This window comes from Salvelinus alpinus, chromosome 6, assembly GCF_045679555.1.
Source record: "Salvelinus alpinus chromosome 6, SLU_Salpinus.1, whole genome shotgun sequence".
In the NCBI taxonomy this organism is placed as follows: Eukaryota; Metazoa; Chordata; class Actinopteri; order Salmoniformes; family Salmonidae; genus Salvelinus; species Salvelinus alpinus.
Window position 1 is genome coordinate 83861677 of NC_092091.1, and position 24980 is coordinate 83886656.

Below are 24980 nucleotides of genomic sequence, written 5' to 3' on the forward strand. Positions count from 1 at the left end.
CAACATGGCCCTATTCCCTATATAGTGCACTACTGTTGACCAGGGCCCTATTCCCTATATAGTGCACTACTGTTGACCAGAGCCCTATTCCCTATATAGTGCACTACTGTTGACTAGAGCCCTATTCCCTATATAGTGCACTACTGTTGACCAGAGCCCTATCCCCTATATAGAACACTACTGTTGACCAGAGCCCTATTCCCTATATAGTGCACTACTGTTGACCAGAGCCCTATTCCCTATATAGTGCACTACTGTTGACCAGAGCCCTATCCCCTATATAGTGCACTACTGTTGACCAGAGCTCTATCCCCTATATAGTGTACTACTGTTGACCAGGGCCCTATTCCCTATATAGTGCACTACTGTTGACCAGGGCCCTATCCCCTATATAGTGCACTACTGTTGACCAGGGCCCTATTCTCTATATAGTGCACTACTGTTGACCAGGGCCCTATTCCCTATATAGTACACTACTGTTGACCAGGGCCCTATTCCCTATATAGTGTACTACTGTTGACCAGGGCCCTATTCCCTATATAGTGTACTACTGTTGACCAGGGCCCTATTCCCTATATAGTGCACTACTGTTGACCAGGGCCCTATTCCCTATATAGTGTACTACTGTTGACCAGGGCCCTATTCCCTATATAGTACACTACTGTTGACCAGGGCCCTATTCCCTATATAGTACACTACTGTTGACCAGGGCCCTATTCCCTATATAGTACACTACTGTTGACCAGGGCCCTATCCCCTATATAGTGCACTACTGTTGACCAGGGCCCTATTCCCTATATAGTGCACTACTGTTGACCAGAGCCCTATTCCCTATATAGTACACTACTGTTGACCAGGGCCCTATCCCCTATATAGTGCACTACTGTTGACCAGGGCCCTATTCCCTATATAGTGCACTACTGTTGACCAGAGCCCTATTCCCTATATAGTGCACTACTGTTGACCAGGGCCCTATTCCCTATATAGTGCACTACTGTTGACCAGAGCCCTATTCCCTATATAGTGTACTACTGTTGACCAGAGCCCTATTCCCTATATAGTGCACTACTGTTGACCAGGGCCCAATAAGGCTTGGTCAAAAGTAGTGCACTATATACTGTAATGAAACAGCAGGGAGCAGATATCGACCTTCGACCTTCTAGCCCGAAGTCCAGCGCGCTATCGACTGTGCAGCAAAAGCTCGTGCGGCCGAGTCGATGTCCGCGCTTATAAACCCAGGGTCGTTACACTATAGAATAGGGTGCCATTTAGGATGCCCCCATTGGTTCTGTTCAGTAGAGAACATGTCTCAGCTTCAGTAGCTCCCTCTACTGTTTCATAAGGCGTATCCTGTTTCGGCCTGCTGAGCAGGTTTCCAGATGACCTCATAGCACACAGGCGTGTTTATCTGTGTTACTGGGTAACAGAAGAGTTAGTGCTAGAGCAGATGAGTTGAAGGTACGTCTAAAATTGTATATACAGCTCACATCAGCTATTAGTACTGGGGTCAGACCGTGGGGTTAGAGGTTAGAGGTCATATGACTCACCCAGGAAGAAGGTGAGTACGTAGGGGACTGGCATCAGAGCCCAGACCAGACCCAGGGTGGGGTTGTAGACAGCCTCCGCTATACCCAGGATAAACCCTCCTCCAACCCACGTAGCTGGAGAGAGAGAGAGAGAGAGAGAGAGAGAGAGAGAGAGAGAGAAACGGAGGGGGAGAGAGAGAGAGAGAGAGAGAGAGAGAGAGAGAGAGAGAGAGAGAGAGAGAGAGAGAGAGAGAGAGAGAGAGAGAGAGAGAGAGAGAGAGAGAGAGAGAGAGAGAGAGAGAGAGAGAGAGAGAGAGAGAGAGAGAGAGAGAGAGAGATGTTAACAGAGAGGAACACATGGGCCAATATATACCAATACAGTAACACCTCCTTCTGAGAGTCCCACCGTAAACGCTCAACTAACTATCAACAAGCTGTCAGTAACATGTTAAGAGATGTTTAGTAGTGTCCAGTAGGCATGCAGTCGAAAGACATCTGATATTCAACACTTCCCCTGGTGCTAGTAAACAGATATGCAGTTGACTCATTGGTTGTTGATATTTGTGTAAGGTCTCAGAATAAACTGATCCTTGCTGTCTTTTCTATTTCAATGCTGCAACCTCCCTCCCTCCCTCCCTCCCTCCCAATCAGTGTGAAGATTCCGACCAGTATATTGAAGAAACTTGAAACTTGTCAGGTTTATGGTAACAGTAAACCCCACTCTGTTTGGGCATGGTCTCTACAAGACCCAATCTGATTGGCTGCTTACCAGTCAGAGTGAAGATCCCCACCAACAGGTTGATGTTGCGTCCGGCAAGCAGCGTGATCTCCATCCCGTCCGACCCGGTGCACTTCCTCTCCACCTTCTTGGAGCGCATCGAGGCCCAGATCCCCGTGCCTAGGATCAGCAAGTAGAAGATCGCCATGACGATCAGGCCCGGAACGTTCAGCGACATTTTAACCTTGTTCTCCTTCCTCTTCTCACCGAAGCAAATGATTGTTCAACTAGAAAGATAGAGAGAGAGAGAGAAAGGGACAGAGAAAGGGACAGAGAAAGAGAAATGGACAGAGAAAGGGACAGAGAAAGGGACAGAGAAAGGGACAGAGAAAGAGAGAGAGAGAGAGAGAGAGAGAGACAGAGACAATGCTTTGTTGATTTCAAAAAAAGCCTTCGACTCAATTTGGCATGAGGGTCTGCTATACAAATTGATGGAAAGTGGTGTTGGGGGTAAAACATACGACATTATAAAATCCATGTACACAAACAACAAGTGTGCGGTTAAAATTGGCAAAAAACACACACATTTCTTCACACAGGGTCGTGGGGTGAGACAGGGATGCAGCTTAAGCCCCACCCTCTTCAACATATATATCAACGAATTGGCGCGGGCACTAGAACAGTCTGCAGCACCCGGTCTCACCCTACTAGAATCCGAAGTCAAATGTCTACTGTTTGCTGATGATCTGGTGCTTCTGTCACCAACCAAGGAGGGCCTACAGCAGCACCTAGATCTTCTGCACAGATTCTGTCAGACCTGGGCCCTGACAGTAAATCTCAGTAAGACCAAAATAATGGTGTTCCAAAAAAGGTCCAGTCACCAGGACCACAAATTCCATCTAGACACCGTTGCCCTAGAGCACACAAAAAACTATACATACCTCGGCCTAAACATCAGCACCACAGGTAACTTCCACAAAGCTGTGAACGATCTGAGAGACAAGGCAAGAAGGGCCTTCTATGCCATCAAAAGGAACATAAATTTCAACATACCAATTAGGATCTGGCTAAAAATACTTGAATCAGTCATAGAGCCCATTGCCCTTTATGGTTGTGAGGTCTGGGGTCCGCTCACCAACCAAGATTTCACAAAATGGGACAAACACCAAATTGAGACTCTGCATGCAGAATTCTGCAAAAATATCCTCCGTGTACAACGTAGAACACCAAATAATGCATGCAGAGCAGAATTAGGCCGATACCCACTAATTATCAAAATCCAGAAAAGAGCCGTTAAATTCTACAACCACCTAAAAGGAAGCGATTCCCAAACCTTCCATAACAAAGCCATCACCTACAGAGAGATGAACCTGGAGAAGAGTCCCCTAAGCAAGCTGGTCCTAGGGCTCTGTTCACAAACACAAACACACCCCACAGAGCCCCAGGACAACAGCACAATTAGACCCAACCAAATCATGAGAAAACAAAAAGATAATTACTTGACACATTGGAAAGAATTAACAAAAAAACAGAGCAAACTAGAATGCTATTTGGCCCTAAACAGAGAGTACACAGTGGCAGAATACCTGACCACTGTGACTGACCCAAACTTAAGGAAAGCTTTGACTATGTACAGACTCAGTGAGCATAGCCTTGCTATTGAGAAAGGCCGCCGTAGGCAGACATGGCTCTCAAGAGAAGACAGGCTATGTGCACACTGCCCACAAAATGAGGTGGAAACTGAGCTGCACTTCCTAACCTCCTGCCCAATGTATGACCATATTAGAGAGACATATTTCCCTCAGATTACACAGATCCACAAAGAATTCGAAAACAAATCCAATTTTGATAAACTCCCATATCTACTGGGTGAAATTCCACAGTGTGCCATCACAGCAGCAAGATTTGTGACCTGTTGCCACAAGAAAAGGGCAACCAGTGAAGAACAAACACCACTGTAAATACAACCCATATTTATGTTTATTTATTTTAACTTGTGTGCTTTAACCATTTGTACATTGTTACAACACTGCATATATATAATATGACATTTGTAATGTCTTTATTGTTTTGAAACTTCTGTATGTGTAATGTTTACTGTTCATTTTTATTGTTTATTTGACTTTTGTATATTACCTACCTCACTTGCTTTGGCAATGTTAACACATGTTTCCCATGCCAATAAAGCCCCTTGAATTGAAATTGAATTGAATTGACAGAGACAGAGACAGAGACAGAGACAGAGACAGAGACAGAGACAGAGACAGAGACAGAGACAGAGACAGAGACAGAGAGAGAGAGAGAGAGAGAGAGAGAGAGAGAGAGAGAGAGAGAGAGAGAGAGAGAGAGAGAGAGAGAGAGAGAGAGAGAGAGAGAGAGAGAGACAGAGACAGAGACAGAGACAGAGAGAGAGAGAGATCTGTAAACAAGTAAAAAGTACAAAGAAAGACGAGGGTTTCATGCATTGGGAGATGTACATACAGTGAATGTACAGCAGGCTTGGCCATCCCTCCTCTCTACTGCAGCCTCTGCAGGACTCCTAGCTCTCCAGAAGGATGGTTGGCCTGGACAGGGTTGGGGTCAATTACATTCCAATTCCAAAAGTAAAGTCAATTCCAATTCCAAATATTCCTCGTTGAAAAGCATTGAAGATAATTGGAATTGGAATGTCAGTGTACTTCCTGAATTGACTGTAGTTTAAATGGAATTGAGCCCAACCCTGAGTTGGCCATCCCTGCTGTACACTACCATGCAAACAGCAGAGGAGACAGGATCAAAGAAAGAAAAGTACAGAATATACATATAGATACATAGATATACTGTAGGAACACTTTCAATAATCTCATGACTGTTAAACAGGTGTGCGTTGGGATGGGGCTGAGGGAGGGTAAGCAGAGGGGGGTGTTGGGATGGGGCTGAGGGAGGGTAAGCAGAGGGGGGGTGTTGGGATGGGGCTGAGGGAGGGAGTGGGGGGGGCGTGAAGGAGGGAGTGGGGGGCCGTGAAGGAGGGAGTGGGGGGGGCGTGAAGGAGGGAGTGGGGGGGGGCGTGAAGGAGGGAGTGGGTGGGGGGGGCGTGAAGGAGGGAGTTGCGGGGCGTGAAGGATGGAGTGGGGGGGCGTGAAGGAGGGAGTGGGGGGGGCGTGAAGGAGGGAGTGGCGGGGCGTGAAGGAGGGAGTGGGGGGGCGTGAAGGAGGGAGTGGGGGGGGGCGTGAAGGAAGGAGTGGGGGGGGGCGTGAAGGAGGTAGTGGCTGGGCGTGAAGGAGGGAGTGGGGGGGCGTGAAGGAGGGAGTGGGGGGGGCGTGAAGGAGGGAGTGGGGGGGCGTGAAGGAGGGAGTGGGGGGCGTGAAGGAGGGAGTGGGGGGGCGTGAAGGAAGGAGTGGGGGGGGTGAAGGAGGGAGTGGGGGGGCGTGAAGGAGGGAGTGGGGGGGCGTGAAGGAGGGAGTGGGGGGGCGTGAAGGAGGGAGTGGGGGGGGCGTGAAGGAGGGAGTGGGGGGGCGTGAAGGAGGGAGTGGGGGGGGGGGCGTGAAGGAGGGAGTGGGGGGGGGGTGAAGGAGGGAGTGGGGGGGGTGTAGGGGAGATGAGGGGTGGATAATACTGGGACTGTAGGGGAGATGAGGGGTGGATAATACTGGGACTGTAGGGGAGATGAGGGGTGGATAATACTGGGACTGTAGGGGAGATGAGGGGTGGATAATACTGGGACTGTAGGGGAGATGAGGGGTGGATAATACTGGGACTGTAGGGGAGATGAGGGGTGGATAATACTGGGACTGTAGTTGGAGATGAGGGGTGGATAACACTGGGACTGTAGGGGAGATGAGGGGTGGATAACACTGGGACTGTAGGAGAGATGAGGGGTGGATAACACTGGGACTGTAGGAGAGATGAGGGATGGATAATACTGGGACTGTAGGGGAGATGAGGGGTGGATAATACTGGGACTGTAGGAGAGATGAGGGGTGGATAATACTGGGACTGTAGGAGAGATGAGGGGTGGATAATACTGGGACTGTAGGGGAGATGAGGGGTGGATAATACTGGGACTGTAGGAGAGATGAGGGGTGGATAATACGGGGACTGTAGGAGAGGTGAGGGGTGGATAATACTGGGACTGTAGGGGAGATGAGGGGTGGATAATACTTGGACTGTAGGAGAGATGAGGGGTGGATAATACTGGGACTGTAGGAGAGATGAGGGGTGGATAATACTGGGACTGTAGGAGAGATGAGGGGTGGATAATACTGGGACTGTAGGGGAGATGAGGGGTGGATAATAATGGGACTGTAGGAGAGATGAGGGGTGGATAATACTGGGACTGTAGGAGAGATGAGGGGTGGATAATACTGGGACTGTAGGAGAGATGAGGGGTGGATAATACTGGGACTGTAGGGGAGATGAGGGGTGGATAATACTGGGACTGTAGGAGAGATGAGGGGTGGATAATACTGGGACTGTAGGAGAGATGAGGGGTGGATAATACTGGGACTGTAGGAGAGATGAGGGGTGGATAATACTGGGACTGTAGGGGAGATGAGGGGTGGATAATACTGGGACTGTAGGAGAGGTGAGGGGTGGATAATACTGGGACTGTAGGGGAGATGAGGGGTGGATAATACTGGGACTGTAGGAGAGATGAGGGGTGGATAATACTGGGACTGTAGGGGAGATGAGGGGTGGATAATACTGGGACTGAAGGAGAGATGAGGGGTGGATAATACTGGGACTGTAGGAGAGATGAGGGGTGGATAATACTGGGACTGTAGGGGAGATGAGGGGTGGATAATACTGGGACTGTAGGAGAGATGAGGGGTGGATAATACTGGGACTGTAGGGCAGATGAGGGGTGGATAATACTGGGACTGTAGGAGAGATGAGGGGTGGATAATACTGGGACTGTAGGAGAGATGAGGGGTGGATAATACTGGGACTGTAGGGGAGATGAGGGGCGGATAATACTGGGACTGTAGGAGAGATGAGGGGTGGATAACACTGGAACTGTAGGAGAGATGAGGGGTGGATAATACTGGCACTGTAGGAGAGATGAGGGGTGGATAATACTGGGACTGTAGGGGAGATGAGGGGTGGATAATACTGGGACTGTAGGAGAGATGAGGGGTGGATAATACTGGGATTGTAGGAGAGATGAGGGGTGGATAATACTGGGACTGTAGGAGAGATGAGGGGTGGATAATACTGGGACTCTAGGAGAGATGAGGGGTGGGTAATACTGGGACTGTAGGAGAGATGAGGGGTGGATAATACTGGGACTGTAGGGGAGATGAGGGGTGGATAATACTGGGACTGTAGGAGAGATGAGGGGTGGATAATACTGGGACTGTAGGGGAGATGAGGGGTGGATAATACTGGGACTGTAGGGGAGATGAGGGGTGGATAATACTGGGACTGTAGGAGAGATGAGGGGTGGATAATACTGGGACTGTAGGAGAGATGAGGGGTGGATAATACTGGGACTGTGGGAGAGATGAGGGGTGGATAATACTGGGACTGTAGGGGAGATGAGGGGTGGATAATACTGGAACTGTAGGAGAGATGAGGGGTGGATAATACTGGGACTGTAGGAGAGATGAGGGGTGGATAACACTGGGACTGTAGGAGAGATGAGGGGTGGATAATACTGGGACTGTAGGAGATATGAGGGGTGGATAATACTGGGACTGTAGGAGAGGTGAGGGGTGGATAATACTGGGACTGTAGGGGAGATGAGGGGTGGATAATACTGGGACTGTAGGAGAGGTGAGGGGTGGATAATACTGGGACTGTAGGGGAGATGAGGGGTGGATAATACTGGGACTGTAGGAGAGATGAGGGGTGGATAATACTGGGACTGTAGGAGAGGTGAGGGGTGGATAATACTGGGACTGTAGGGGAGATGAGGGGTGGATAATACTGGGACTGTAGGGGAGATGAGGGGTGGATAATACTGGGACTGTAGGAGAGGTGAGGGGTGGATAAAACTGGGACTGTAGGGGAGATGAGGGGTGGATAATACTGGGACTGTAGGAGAGATGAGGGGTGGATAATACTGGGACTGTAGGAGAGGTGAGGGGTGGATAATACTGGGACTGTAGGGGAGATGAGGGGTGGATAATACTGGGACTGTAGGAGAGATGAGGGGTGGATAATACTGGGACTGTAGGGGAGATGAGGGGTGGATAATACTGGGACTGTAGGAGAGATGAGGGGTGGATAATACTGGGACTGTAGGAGAGATGAGGGGTGGATAATACTGGGACTGTAGGGGAGATGAGGGGTGGATAATACTGGGACTGTAGGAGAGATGAGGGGTGGATAATACTGGCACTGTAGGAGAGATGAGGGGTGGATAATACTGGGACTGTAGGAAAGATGAGGGGTGGATAATACTGTGACTGTAGGAGAGGTGAGGGGTGGATAATACTGGGACTGTAGGGGAGATGAGGGGTGGATAATACTGGAACTGTAGGAGAGATGAGGAGTGGATAATACTGGGACTGTAGGAGAGATGAGGGGTGGATAATACTGGGACTGTAGGAGAGATGAGGGGTGGATAATACTGGGACTGTAGGAGATATGAGGGGTGGATAATACTGGGACTGTAGGAGAGGTGAGGGGTGGATAATACTGGGACTGTAGGGGAGATGAGGGGTGGATAATACTGGGACTGTAGGAGAGGTGAGGGGTGGATAATACTGGGACTGTAGGGGAGATGAGGGGTGGATAATACTGGGACTGTAGGAGAGATGAGGGGTGGATAATACTGGGACTGTAGGAGAGATGAGGGGTGGATAATACTGGGACTGTAGGAGAGATGAGGGGTGGATAATACTGGGACTGTAGGAGAGATGAGGGGTGGATAATACTGTGACTGTAGGAGAGGTGATGGGTGGATAATACTGGGACTGTAGGGGAGATGAGGGGTGGATAATACTGGAACTGTAGGAGAGATGAGGGGTGGATAATACTGGGACTGTAGGACAGATGAGGGGTGGATAATACTGGGACTGTAGGAGAGATGAGGGGTGGATAATACTGGGACTGTAGGAGATATGAGGGGTGGATAATACTGGGACTGTAGGAGAGGTGAGGGGTGGATAATACTGGGACTGTAGGGGAGATGAGGGGTGGATAATACTGGGACTGTAGGAGAGGTGAGGGGTGGATAATACTGGGAATGTAAAGGAGATGAGGGGTGGATAATACTGGGACTGTAGGAGAGGTGAGGGGTGGATAATACTGGGACTGTAGGGGAGATGAGGGGTGGATAATACTGGGACTGTAGGAGAGGTGAGGGGTGGATAATAATGGGACTTTAGGGGAGATAAGGGGTGGATAATACTGGGACTGTAGGGGAGATGAGGGGTGGATAATACTGGGACTGTAGGAGAGGAGAGGGGTGGATAATACTGGGACTGTAGGGGAGATGAGGGGTGGATAATACTGGGACTGTAGGAGAGATGAGGGGTGGATAATACTGGGACTGTAGGAGAGGTGAGGGGTGGATAATACTGGGACTGTAGGGGAGATGAGGGGTGGATAATACTGGGACTGTAGGAGAGATGAGGGGTGGATAATACTGGGACTGTAGGGGAGATGAGGGGTGGATAATACTGGGACTGTAGGAGAGATGAGGGGTGGATAATACTGGGACTGTAGGAGAGATGAGGGGTGGATAATACTGGGACTGTAGGAGAGATGAGGGGTGGATAATACTGGGACTCTAGGAGAGATGAGGGGTGGGTAATACTGGGACTGTAGGAGAGATGAGGGGTGGATAATACTGGGACTGTAGGAGAGATGAGGGGTGGATAATACTGGGACTGTAGGGGAGATGAGGGGTGGATAATACTGGGACTGTAGGGGAGATGAGGGGTGGATAATACTGGGACTGTAGGAGAGATGAGGGGTGGATAATACTGGGACTGTAGGAGAGATGAGGGGTGGATAATACTGGGACTGTAGGAGAGATGAGGGGTGGATAATACTGGGACTGTAGGGGAGATGAGGGGTGGATAATACTGGAACTGTAGGAGAGATGAGGGGTGGATAATACTGGGACTGTAGGAGAGGTGAGGGGTGGATAATAATGGGACTGTAGGGGAGATGAGGGGTGGATAATACTGGGACTGTAGGGGAGATGAGGGGTGGATAATACTGGGACTGTAGGAGAGGTGAGGGGTGGATAATACTGGGACTGTAGGGGAGATGAGGGGTGGATAATACTGGGACTGTGGGAGAGATGAGGGGTGGATAATACTGGGACTGTAGGAGAGGTGAGGGGTGGATAATACTGGGACTGTAGGGGAGATGAGGGGTGGATAATACTGGGACTGTAGGAGAGATGAGGGGTGGATAATACTGGGACTGTAGGGGAGATGAGGGGTGGATAATACTGGGACTGTAGGAGAGATGAGGGGTGGATAATACTGGGACTGTAGGAGAGATGAGGGGTGGATAATACTGGCACTGTAGGAGAGATGAGGGGTGGATAATACTGGGACTGTAGGAGAGATGAGGGGTGGATAATACTGGGACTGTAGGAGAGATGAGGGGTGGATAATACTGGGACTGTAGGAGAGATGAGGGGTGGATAATACTGGGACTGTAGGAGAGATGAGGGGTGGATAATACTGTGACTGTAGGAGAGGTGAGGGGTGGATAATACTGGGACTGTAGGGGAGATGAGGGGTGGGTAATACTGGGACTGTATGAGAGGTGAGGGGTGGATAATACTGGGACTGTAGGGGAGATGAGGGGTGGGTAATACTGGGACTGTAGGAAAGATGAGGGGTGGATAATACTGGGACTGTAGGAGAGATGAGGGGTGGATAATACTGGGACTGTAGGAGAGATGAGGGGTGGATAATACTGGGAGTGTAGGAGAGATGAGGGGTGGATAATACTGGGACTGTAGGGGAGATGAGGGGTGGGTAATACTGGGACTGTAGGAGAGATGAGGGGTGGATAATACTGGGACTGTAGGAGAGATGAGGGGTGGATAATACTGGGACTGTAGGAGAGATGAGGGGTGGATAATACTGGGACTGTAGGGGAGATGAGGGGTGGATAATACTGGGACTGTAGGAGAGTTGAGGGGTGGATAATACTGGGACTGTAGGGGAGATGAGGGGTGGATAATACTGTGACTGTAGGAGAGGTGAGGGGTGGATAATACTGGGACTGTAGGAGAGATGAGGGGAGGATAATACTGGGACTGTAGGAGAGGTGAGGGGTGGGTAATACTGGGACTGTATGAGAGGTGAGGGGTGGGTAATACTGGGACTGTAGGAGAGGTGAGGGATGGATAATACTGGGACTGTAGGGGAGATGAGGGGTGGATAATACTGGGACTGTAGGGGAGATGAGGGGTGGATAATACTGGGACTGTAGGGGAGATGAGGGGTGGATAATACTGGGACTGTAGGAGAGATGAGGGGTGGATAACAATGGGACTGTAGGAGAGATGAGGGGTGGGTAATACTGGGACTGTAGGGGAGATGAGGGGTGGATAATACTGGGACTGTAGGGGAGATGAGAAGTGGATAATACTGGGACTGTAGGAGAGATGAGGGGTGGATAATACTGGGACTGTAGGGGAGATGAGGGGTGGATAATACTGGGACTGTAGGGGAGATGAGGGGTGGATAATACTGGGACTGTAGGAGAGATGAGGGGTGGGTAATACTGGGACTGTAGGGGAGATGAGGGGTGGATAATATTGGGACTGTAGGAGAGATGAGGGGTGGATAATACTGGGACTGTAGGAGAGATGAAGGGTGGATAATACTGGGACTGTAGGGGAGATGAGGGGTGGATAATACTGGGACTGTAGGAGAGATGAGGGGTGGGTAATACTGGGACTGTAGGAGAGATGAGGGGTGGATAATACTGGGACTGTAGGAGAGATGAGGGGTGGATAATACTGGGACTGTAGGGGAGATGAGGGGTGGATAATACTGGGACTGTAGGGGAGATGAGGGGTGGATAATACTGGGACTGTAGGAGAGATGAGGGGTGGATAATACTGGGACTGTAGGAGAGGTGAGGGGTGGATAATACTGGGACTGTAGGGGAGATGAGGGGTGGATAATACTGGGACTGTAGGAGAGGTGAGGGGTGGATAATACTGGGACTGTAGGGGAGATGAGGGGTGGATAATACTGGGACTGTAGGAGAGGTGAGGGGTGGATAATACTGGGACTGTAGGGGAGGTGAGGGGTGGATAATACTGGGACTGTAGGAGAGGTGAGGGGTGGATAATACTGGGACTGTAGGGGAGATGAGGGGTGGATAATACTGGGACTGTAGGGGAGATGAGGGGTTGATAATACTGGGACTGTAGGAGAGATGAGGGGTGGATAATACTGGGACTGTAGGGGAGATGAGGGGTGGATAATACTGGGACTGTAGGAGAGGTGAGGGGTGGATAATACTGGGACTGTAGGGGAGATGAGGGGTGGATAATACTGTGACTGTAGGAGAGGTGAGGGGTGGATAATACTGGGACTGTAGGAGAGATGAGGGGAGGATAATACTGGGACTGTAGGAGAGGTGAGGGGTGGGTAATACTGGGACTGTATGAGAGGTGAGGGGTGGGTAATACTGGGACTGTAGGAGAGGTGAGGGATGGATAATACTGGGACTGTAGGGGAGATGAGGGGTGGATAATACTGGGACTGTAGGGGAGATGAGGGGTGGATAATACTGGGACTGTAGGGGAGATGAGGGGTGGATAATACTGGGACTGTAGGAGAGATGAGGGGTGGATGACAATGGGACTGTAAGAGAGATGAGGGGTGGGTAATACTGGGACTGTAGGGGAGATGAGGGGTGGATAATACTGGGACTGTAGGGGAGATGAGGGGTGGATAATACTGGGACTGTAGGAGAGATGAGGGGTGGATAATACTGGGACTGTAGGGGAGATGAGGGGTGGATAATACTGGGACTGTAGGGGAGATGAGGGGTGGATAATACTGGGACTGTAGGAGAGATGAGGGGTGGGTAATACTGGGACTGTAGGGGAGATGAGGGGTGGATAATATTGGGACTGTAGGAGAGATGAGGGGTGGATAATACTGGGACTGTAGGAGAGATGAGGGGTGGATAATACTGGGACTGTAGGGGAGATGAGGGGTGGATAATACTGGGACTGTAGGAGAGATGAGGGGTGGGTAATACTGGGACTGTAGGAGAGATGAGGGGTGGATAATACTGGGACTGTAGGAGAGATGAGGGGTGGATAATACTGGGACTGTAGGAGAGATGAGGGGTGGATAATACTGTGACTGTAGGAGAGGTGAGGGGTGGATAATACTGGGACTGTAGGGGAGATGAGGGGTGGATAATACTGTGACTGTAGGAGAGGTGAGGGGTGGATAATACTGGGACTGTAGGGGAGATGAGGGGTGGATAATACTGTGACTGTAGGAGAGGTGAGGGGTGGATAATACTGGGACTGTAGGGGAGATGAGGGGTGGATAATACTGGGACTGTAGGAGAGGTGAGGGGTGGATAATACTGGGACTGTAGGGGAGGTGAGGGGTGGATAATACTGGGACTGTAGGAGAGGTGAGGGGTGGATAATACTGGGACTGTAGGAGAGGTGAGGGGTGGATAATACTGGGACTGTAGGGGAGATGAGGGGTGGATAATACTGGGACTGTAGGAGAGATGAGGGGTGGATAATACTGGGACTGTAGGGGAGATGAGGGGTGGATAATACTGGGACTGTAGGGGAGATGAGGGGTGGATAATACTGGGACTGTAGGAGAGATGAGGGGTGGATAATACTGGGACTGTAGGAGATATGAGGGGTGGATAATACTGGGACTGTAGGAGAGGTGAGGGGTGGATAATACTGGGACTGTAGGGGAGATGAGGGGTGGATAATACTGGGACTGTAGGAGAGGTGAGGGGTGGATAATACTGGGAATGTAAAGGAGATGAGGGGTGGATAATACTGGGACTGTAGGAGAGGTGAGGGGTGGATAATACTGGGACTGTAGGGGAGATGAGGGGTGGATAATACTGGGACTGTAGGAGAGGTGAGGGGTGGATAATAATGGGACTTTAGGGGAGATAAGGGGTGGATAATACTGGGACTGTAGGGGAGATGAGGGGTGGATAATACTGGGACTGTAGGAGAGGTGAGGGGTGGATAATACTGGGACTGTAGTGGAGATGAGGGGTGGATAATACTGGGACTGTAGGAGAGATGAGGGGTGGATAATACTGGGACTGTAGGAGAGGTGAGGGGTGGATAATACTGGGACTGTAGGGGAGATGAGGGGTGGATAATACTGGGACTGTAGGAGAGATGAGGGGTGGATAATACTGGGACTGTAGGGGAGATGAGGGGTGGATAATACTGGGACTGTAGGAGAGATGAGGGGTGGATAATACTGGGACTGTAGGAGAGATGAGGGGTGGATAATACTGGGACTGTAGGAGAGATGAGGGGTGGATAATACTGGGACTCTAGGAGAGATGAGGGGTGGGTAATACTGGGACTGTAGGAGAGATGAGGGGTGGATAATACTGGGACTGTAGGGGAGATGAGGGGTGGATAATACTGGGACTGTAGGAGAGATGAGGGGTGGATAATACTGGGACTGTAGGGGAGATGAGGGGTGGATAATACTGGGACTGTAGGAGAGATGAGGGGTGGATAATACTGGGACTGTAGGAGAGATGAGGGGTGGATAATACTGGGACTGTAGGAGAGATGAGGGGTGGATAATACTGGGACTGTAGGGGAGATGAGGGGTGGATAATACTGGAACTGTAGGAGAGATGAGGGGTGGATAATACTGGGACTGTAGGAGAGGTGAGGGGTGGATAATAATGGGACTGTAGGGGAGATGAGGGGTGGATAATACTGGGACTGTAGGGGAGATGAGGGGTGGATAATACTGGGACTGTAGGAGAGGTGAGGGGTGGATAATACTGGGACTGTGGGGGAGATGAGGGGTGGATAATACTGGGACTGTGGGAGAGATGAGGGGTGGATAATACTGGGACTGTAGGAGAGGTGAGGGGTGGATAATACTGGGACTGTAGGGGAGATGAGGGGTGGATAATACTGGGACTGTAGGAGAGATGAGGGGTGGATAATACTGGGACTGTAGGGGAGATGAGGGGTGGATAATACTGGGACTGTAGGAGAGATGAGGGGTGGATAATACTGGGACTGTAGGAGAGATGAGGGGTGGATAATACTGGCACTGTAGGAGAGATGAGGGGTGGATAATACTGGGACTGTAGGAGAGATGAGGGGTGGATAATACTGGGACTGTAGGAGAGATGAGGGGTGGATAATACTGGGACTGTAGGAGAGATGAGGGGTGGATAATACTGGGACTGTAGGAGAGATGAGGGGTGGATAATACTGTGACTGTAGGAGAGGTGAGGGGTGGATAATACTGGGACTGTAGGGGAGATGAGGGGTGGGTAATACTGGGACTGTATGAGAGGTGAGGGGTGGATAATACTGGGACTGTAGGGGAGATGAGGGGTGGGTAATACTGGGACTGTAGGAGAGATGAGGGGTGGATAATACTGGGACTGTAGGAGAGATGAGGGGTGGATAATACTGGGACTGTAGGAGAGATGAGGGGTGGATAATACTGGGACTGTAGGAGAGATGAGGGGTGGATAATACTGGGACTGTAGGGGAGATGAGGGGTGGGTAATACTGGGACTGTAGGAGAGATGAGGGGTGGATAATACTGGGACTGTAGGAGAGATGAGGGGTGGATAATACTGGGACTGTAGGAGAGATGAGGGGTGGATAATACTGGGACTGTAGGGGAGATGAGGGGTGGATAATACTGGGACTGTAGGAGAGTTGAGGGGTGGATAATACTGGGACTGTAGGGGAGATGAGGGGTGGATAATACTGTGACTGTAGGAGAGGTGAGGGGTGGATAATACTGGGACTGTAGGAGAGATGAGGGGTGGATAATACTGGGACTGTAGGAGAGGTGAGGGGTGGGTAATACTGGGACTGTATGAGAGGTGAGGGGTGGGTAATACTGGGACTGTAGGAGAGGTGAGGGATGGATAATACTGGGACTGTAGGGGAGATGAGGGGTGGATAATACTGGGACTGTAGGGGAGATGAGGGGTGGATAATACTGGGACTGTAGGGGAGATGAGGGGTGGATAATACTGGGACTGTAGGAGAGATGAGGGGTGGATAACAATGGGACTGTAGGAGAGATGAGGGGTGGGTAATACTGGGACTGTAGGGGAGATGAGGGGTGGATAATACTGGGACTGTAGGGGAGATGAGGGGTGGATAATACTGGGACTGTAGGAGAGATGAGGGGTGGATAATACTGGGACTGTAGGGGAGATGAGGGGTGGATAATACTGGGACTGTAGGGGAGATGAGGGGTGGATAATACTGGGACTGTAGGAGAGATGAGGGGTGGGTAATACTGGGACTGTAGGGGAGATGAGGGGTGGATAATATTGGGACTGTAGGAGAGATGAGGGGTGGATAATACTGGGACTGTAGGAGAGATGAGGGGTGGATAATACTGGGACTGTAGGGGAGATGAGGGGTGGATAATACTGGGACTGTAGGAGAGATGAGGGGTGGGTAATACTGGGACTGTAGGAGAGATGAGGGGTGGATAATACTGGGACTGTAGGAGAGATGAGGGGTGGATAATACTGGGACTGTAGGGGAGATGAGGGGTGGATAATACTGGGACTGTAGGGGAGATGAGGGGTGGATAATACTGGGAATGTAGGAGAGATGAGGGGTGGATAATACTGGGACTGTAGGAGAGGTGAGGGGTGGATAATACTGGGACTGTAGGGGAGATGAGGGGTGGATAATACTGGGACTGTAGGAGAGGTGAGGGGTGGATAATACTGGGACTGTAGGGGAGATGAGGGGTGGATAATACTGGGACTGTAGGAGAGGTGAGGGGTGGATAATACTGGGACTGTAGGGGAGGTGAGGGGTGGATAATACTGGGACTGTAGGAGAGGTGAGGGGTGGATAATACTGGGACTGTAGGGGAGATGAGGGGTGGATAATACTGGGACTGTAGGGGAGATGAGGGGTTGATAATACTGGGACTGTAGGAGAGATGAGGGGTGGATAATACTGGGACTGTAGGGGAGATGAGGGGTGGATAATACTGGGACTGTAGGAGAGGTGAGGGGTGGATAATACTGGGACTGTAGGGGAGATGAGGGGTGGATAATACTGTGACTGTAGGAGAGGTGAGGGGTGGATAATACTGGGACTGTAGGAGAGATGAGGGGAGGATAATACTGGGACTGTAGGAGAGGTGAGGGGTGGGTAATACTGGGACTGTATGAGAGGTGAGGGGTGGGTAATACTGGGACTGTAGGAGAGGTGAGGGATGGATAATACTGGGACTGTAGGGGAGATGAGGGGTGGATAATACTGGGACTGTAGGGGAGATGAGGGGTGGATAATACTGGGACTGTAGGGGAGATGAGGGGTGGATAATACTGGGACTGTAGGAGAGATGAGGGGTGGGTAATACTGGGACTGTAGGGGAGATGAGGGGTGGATAATACTGGGACTGTAGGGGAGATGAGGGGTGGATAATACTGGGACTGTAGGAGAGATGAGGGGTGGATAATACTGGGACTGTAGGGGAGATGAGGGGTGGATAATACTGGGACTGTAGGGGAGATGAGGGGTGGATAATACTGGGACTGTAGGAGAGATGAGGGGTGGGTAATACTGGGACTGTAGGGGAGATGAGGGGTGGATAATATTGGGACTGTAGGAGAGATGAGGGGTGGATAATACTGGCACTGTAGGAGAGATGAGGGGTGGATAATACTGGGACTGTAGGGGAGATGAGGGGTGGATAATACTGGGACTGTAGGAGAGATGAGGGGTGGGTAATACTGGGACTGTAGGAGAGATGAGGGGTGGATAATACTGGGACTGTAGGAGAGATGAGGGGTGGATAATACTGGGACTGTAGGAGAGATGAGGGGTGGATAATACTGTGACTGTAGGAGAGGTGAGGGGTGGATAATACTGGGACTGTAGGGGAGATGAGGGGTGGATAATACTGGGACTGTAGGAGAGGTGAGGGGTGGATAATACTGGGACTGTAGGGGAGATGAGGGGTGGATAATACTGTGACTGTAGGAGAGGTGAGGGGTGGATAATACTGGGACTGTAGGGGAGATGAGGGGTGGATAATACTGGGACTGTAGGAGAGGTGAGGGGTGGATAATACTGGGACTGTAGGGGAGGTGAGGGGTGGATAATACTGGGACTGTAGGAGAGGTGAGGGGTGGGTAATACTGGGACTGTATGAGAGTTGAGGGGTGGATAATACTCGGACTGTATGAGAGGTGAGGGGTGGATAATACTGGGACTGTAGGAGAGGTGAGGGGTGGATAATACTGGGACTGTAGGGGAGATGAGGGGTTGATAATACTGGGACTGTAGGGGAGATGAGGGGTTGATAATACTGGGACTGTAGGAGAGATGAGGGGTGGATAATACTGGGACTTTAGGGGAGATGAGGGGTGGATAATACTGGGACTGTAGGGGAGATGAGGGGTGGATAATACTGGGACTGTAGGGGAGATGAGGGGTGGATAATACTGGGACTGTAGGGGAGATGAGGGGTGGATAATACTGGGACTGTAGGCTTTGGCTGGGGTAGGGTTTGATAGGGTAGGGTTTGATAGGGTAGGGTTTGATAGGGTAGGGTTTGGCCGGGGTAGGGTTTGATAGGGTAGGGTTTGGCCGGGGTAGGGTTTGATAGGGTAGGGTTTGATAGGGTAGGGTTTGATAGGGTAGGGTTTGATAGGGTAGGGTTTGATAGGGTAGGGTTTGATAGGGTTGGGTTTGGCCGGGGTAGGGTTTGATAGGGTAGGGTTTGATAGGGTAGGGTTTGATAGGGTTGGGTTTGGCCGGGGTAGGGTTTCGCTGGGGTAGGCAGTCATTGTAAATAAACATGTGTTCTTAACTCACCTTCCTAGATAAATAAAGGTTAAATAAAATGTCAAAGGTGTTCATAATGTTTTGTCAACTCAGTATATAAGTTAGGGGGGGGGGGGGATCAGCTTTAATAGGGCAAATAGATTGTGCCTTCAATTCATGTAGTTGTCTGCATCATTTCCAATCCTCCATATATATATATTTTTTAACATCTTTTTAAATCTATTTTCCTTTATTATTTTCCTCTAAGTTTACACTAGGTTCAGATAAACTAACTATATAGACAGTATTATATGTCGACTTCTGTAATGTATTGAAACATGATTGTGTCTGTGTTGAGGGTATAATTAGTCTGGTTGAACAGCGATACCAACACCTCTCCTCTCAGTCTCTAGGAATGTCTCTCTTTTCCAACGGCAGCGTCCTCCCCGACTCTGTGTGTGTGTGTGTGTGTGTGTGTGTGTGTGTGTGTGTGTGTGTTAGTGTGTGTGTGTGTGTGTGTGTGTGTGTGCGCGTGCCACCTTTATACCACACAATCATGTCAAGATCTGAGTCTAGATATCACGTTTCAGGTCTGTCCTACACCATACTGTCAGTCCTACACCACACTGTCTGTCCTACACCATCCTGTCTGTTCTACACCATACTGTCTGTCCTACACCATCCTGTCTGTCCTACACCACACTGTCTGTCCTACACCACACTGTCTGTCCTACACCATGCTGTCAGTCCTACACCATCCTGTCTGTCCTACACCACACTGTCTGTCCTACACCATACAGTCAGTCCTACACCATACTGTCTGTCCTACACCATGCTGTCAGTCCTACACCATACTGTCTGTCCTACACCATACTGTCTGTCCTACACCATACTGTCTGTCCTACACCATACTGTCTGTCCTACACCATACTGTCTGTTCTACACCATACTGTCTGTCCTACACCATACTGTCTGTCCTACACCATACTGTCAGTCCTACACCATACTGTCTGTTCTACACCATACTGTCTGTCCTACACCATACTGTCTGTCCTACACCATGCTGTCAGTCCTACACCATCCTGTCTGTCCTACACCACACTGTCTGTCCTACACCACACTGTCTGTCCTACACCATGCTGTCAGTCCTACACCATCCTGTCTGTCCTACACCACACTGTCTGTCCTACACCATACTGTCAGTCCTACACCATACTGTCTGTCCTACACCATGCTGTCAGTCCTACACCATACTGTCTGTCCTACACCATACTGTCTGTCCTACACCACACTGTCTGTCCTACACCACATTGTCAGTCCTACACCATACTGTCTGTCCTACACCACACTGTCTGTCCTACACCACACTGTCTGTCCTACACCACACTGTCTGTCCTACACCACACTGTCTATCCTACACCATGCTGTCTGTCCTACACCACACTGTCTGTCCTACACCATACTGTCTGTCCTACACCACACTGTCTGTCCTACACCACACTGTCTGTCCTACACCACACTGTCTGTCCTACACCACACTGTCTGTCCTACACCATACTGTCTGTCCTACACCACACTGTCTGTTCTACACCACACTATCTGTCCTACACCACACTGTCAGTCCTACACCATACTGTCTGTCCTACACCACACTATCTGTCCTACACCACACTGTCTGTCCTACACCACACTGTCTGTCCTACACCACACTGTCTGTCCTACACCACACTGTCTGTCCTACACCATACTGTCTGTCCTACACCATACTGCCTGTCCTACACCATACTGTCTGTCCTACACCATGCTGTCTGTCCTACACCATACTGTCTGTCCTACACCATACTGTCTGTCCTACACCATACTGTCTGTCCTACACCATACTGTCTGTCCTACACCATACTGTCTGTCCTACACCATACTGTCTGTCCTACACCACACTGTCTGTCCTACACCATCTTGTCTGTCCTACACCACACTGTCTGTCCTACACCATCCTGTCTGTCCTACACCACCCTGTCTGTCCTACACCACCCTGTCTGTCCTACACCACACTGTCTGTCCTACACCACACTGTCTGTCCTACACCATACTGTCTGTCCTACACCATACTGTCTGTCCTACACCATACTGTCTGTCTTACACCACACTGTCTGTCCTACACCACACTGTCTGTCATACACCACACTGTCTGTCCTACACCATACTGTCTGTCCTACACCACACTGTCTGTCCTACACCACACTGTCTGTTCTACACCACACTGTCTGTCCTACACCACACTGTCTGTCCTACACCACCCTGTCTGTCCTACACCACCCTGTCTGTCCTACACCACACTGTCTGTCCTACACCACACTGTCTGTCCTACACCCCACTGTCTGTCCTACACCATACTGTCTGTCCTACACCACACTGTCTGTCCTACACCATACTGTCTGTCCTACACCACACTGTCTGTCCTACACCCCCCTGTCTGTTTTACACCATACTGTCTGTCCTACACCACACTGTCTGTCCTACACCACACTGTCTGTCCTACACCCCACTGTCTGTCCTACACCATACTGTCTGTCCTACACCACACTGTCTGTCCTACACCATACTGTCTGTCCTACACCCCACTGTCTGTCCTACACCCCACTGTCTGTCCTACACCACACTGTCTGTTCTACACCACACTGTCTGTCCTACACCATACTGTCTGTCCTACACCATACTGTCTGTCCTACACCACACTGTCTGTCCTACACCATACTGTCTGTCCTACACCATACTGTCTGTCCTACACCACACTGTCTGTCCTACAGCATACTGTCTGTCCTACACCATACTGTCTGTCTTACACCATACTGTCTATCCTACACCATACTGTCTGTCCTACACCACACTGTCTGTCCTACACCACACTGTCTGTCCTACACCACACTGTCTGTCCTACACCACACTGTCTGTCCTACACCATACTGTCTGTCCTACACCATACTGTCTGTCTTACACCATACTGTCTGTCCTACACCATACTGTCTGTCCTACACCACTGTCTGTCCTACTGTCACACAGAGAACACAAACACAGGTGGCTCTGCTCAGTTCAACATCAACTCAGTTCAGATTTATTGTCTATGCAGGGTCGGACCAACCAACGCTTGTTTTTGCCGTTCACAACAAACGTAACATTGTTACAAACACAACGCACGTTGTACAGCAGGTTGAAAGTGATCGTGTCCATTACATGTCACTCAACATGAAACAGTGAAATAATTTCCAGCCCTGTGGCAGGCGTCCGACTTGACACCCTATTCTCTTTATAGGGCACTACTTTAGACCATTTGCCAATGTGTTTAGATCCGTCTATTTAATATGGTATCTGTTGGAGGTGGTGGTGATTGTTATGCTTTGATCACGTCCAATCTGTTGGGGTTTTAAATCAAAACAACATGTTGGGAGAACGTTGGGAGGTGGGTTTCCCTGTAAGGTAATGCTAATTGACATAATTTGAGTCAATTGGAGGTGTACCTGTGGATGTATTTCAAGGCCTACCTTCAAACTCAGTGCCTCTTTGCTTGACATCACGGGAAAATCTAAAGAAATCAGCCAAGATCTCAGAAAAAAAATTGTAGACCTCCACAAGTCTGGTTCATCCTTGGGAGAAATTTCCAAATGCCTGAAGGTTCCACGTTCATCTGTACAAATAATAGTACGCAAGTATAAACACCATTGGACCATGCAGACGTCATACTGCTCAGGAAGGAGACGCGTTCTGTCTCCTAGAGATAAACGTACTTTGGTGCGAAAAGTGCAAATCAATCCCAGAACAACAGCAAAGCACCTTGTGAAGATGCTGGAGGAAACAGGTACAAAAGTATCTATATCCACAGTAAAACGAGTCCTATATCGACATAACCTGATTGGCCGCTCAGCAAGGAAGACTGCTCCAAAACAGCCATAAAAAAGCCAGGCTATGGTTTGCAACTGCAGATGGGGACAAAGATCGTACTTTTTGGAGAAATGTCCTCTGCTCTGATGAAACAAAAATAGAACTGTTTTGCCATAATGACCATCGAAATGATTGGAGGAAAAGGGTGGATGGAGGCTTGCAAGCCGAAGTACACCATCCAAACCGTGATGCACGGGGGTGTCACGGCCGTTGAATGAAGAGGACCAAAGCGCAGCGTGGTGAGCGTACATATTCCTTTTATTTAGGAAATGAAGCCGACAAAAACAATAAACCTTACAAAACAACCGTGAAGCTTAAGGGCTATGTGCCACAAACAAAGTTAACTTCCCACAAAGAAAGGAGGGAAAAGGGCTACCTAAGTATGGTTCCCAATCAGAGACAACGATAGACAGCTGTCCCTGATTGAGAACCATACCCGGCCAAAACATAGAAATACAAAATCATAGAAAACAAAAACATAGAATGCCCACCCCAAATCACACCCTGACCAAACCAAATAGAGACATAAAAAGGCTCTCTAAGGTCAGGGCGTGACAGGGGGTGGCAGCATCATGTTGTGGGGGTGCTTTGCTGCAGGAGGGACTGGTGCACTTCACAAAAGGAAGGAAAATTATGAGGAAGGAAAATTATGTGGATATATTGAAGCAAAACTTCAAGACAATCAGTCAGGAAGTTAAAGCTTGGTCGCAAATGGGTCTTCCAAATGGACAATGACCCCAAGCATACTTCCAAAGTTGTGGCAAAATGGCTTAAGGACAACAAAGTCAAGGTATTGGAGTGGCCATCACAAAGCCCTGACCTCAATCCTGTAGAAAATGTGTGGGTAGAACTGAAAATGCATGTGCGAGCAAGGAGGCCTTCAAACCTGACTCAGTTACACTTATTGTGGGAAGCTTGTGGAAGGCTACCTGAAACATTTGACCCAAGTTAAACAATTTAAAGGCAATGCTACCAAATACTAATTGAGTGTATGTAAACTTCTGACCCACTGGGAATGTGATGAAAGAAATAAAAGCTGAAATAATTCATTCTCTCTACTATTATTCTGACATTTCACATCCTTAAAATAAAGTGGTGATCCTAACTGACCTAAGACAGGGAATTGTTACTAGGATTAAATGTCAGGAATTGTGAAAAACTGAGTTTGAATGTATTTGGCTAAGGTGTATGTAAACTTCCCACTTCAACTGTATGTCCCTCAGATTACACAGATACACAAAGAATTTGAAAACATACCCAATTTTGATAAACTCCCATATCTATTGGGAGAAATACCACAGTGTGCCATCACAGCAGCAAGATGTGTGACCTGTTGCCACAAGAAAAGGGCAACCAGTGAAGAACAAACAACATTGTAAATACAACCTATATTTATGTTTATTTACTCTGAGAGTGCACAGTGGCAGAATAGCTGACCACTGTGACAGACCCCAAATTAAGAAAATCCTTAAATATGTACAGACTCAGTGAGCATAGCCTTGCTATTGAGAAAGGCCGCCGTAGGCTGACCTGGCTCTCAAGAGAACACAGGCTATGTGCACACTGCCCACAAAATGAGGTGGAAACTGAGCTGCACTTCCTAACCTCCTGCCCAATGTATGACCATATTAGAGACACATATTTCCCTCAGATTACACAGATCCACAAAGAATTTGAAAACTAATCAAACATCAAACTCCCATATCAGTTAGGTAAAATACTGCAGTGTGTCATCACACTGGGAAGATGTGTGGCCTGTTGCCTTGAGAAAAGGCCAGCCAGAGGAGCACAAACAACATTGTAAATATAAACTATAATTATCTGTTTATTTATCTTCACACGTCAACTATTTGACATTGTT

At 49.3% G+C, this 24980-nt stretch overlaps 1 protein-coding gene across 1 annotated transcript in view; it reads right to left on the reverse strand.

The window, feature by feature from the left end:
* The window catches only part of LOC139579516 (high affinity choline transporter 1-like), a 45533-nt gene that overhangs the window by 19112 nt on the left and 1441 nt on the right, over positions 1-24980 (reverse strand). Inside the window, exons 2-3 of the mRNA XM_071408235.1 lie at positions 2296-2531; positions 1548-1661 (exon numbers count right to left, since the gene is read on the reverse strand). Coding sequence (XP_071264336.1) covers positions 1548-1661; positions 2296-2482 — 301 coding nt within the window. The 5' untranslated portion in view covers positions 2483-2531. The remainder of the gene's footprint in view (positions 1-1547; positions 1662-2295; positions 2532-24980) is intronic.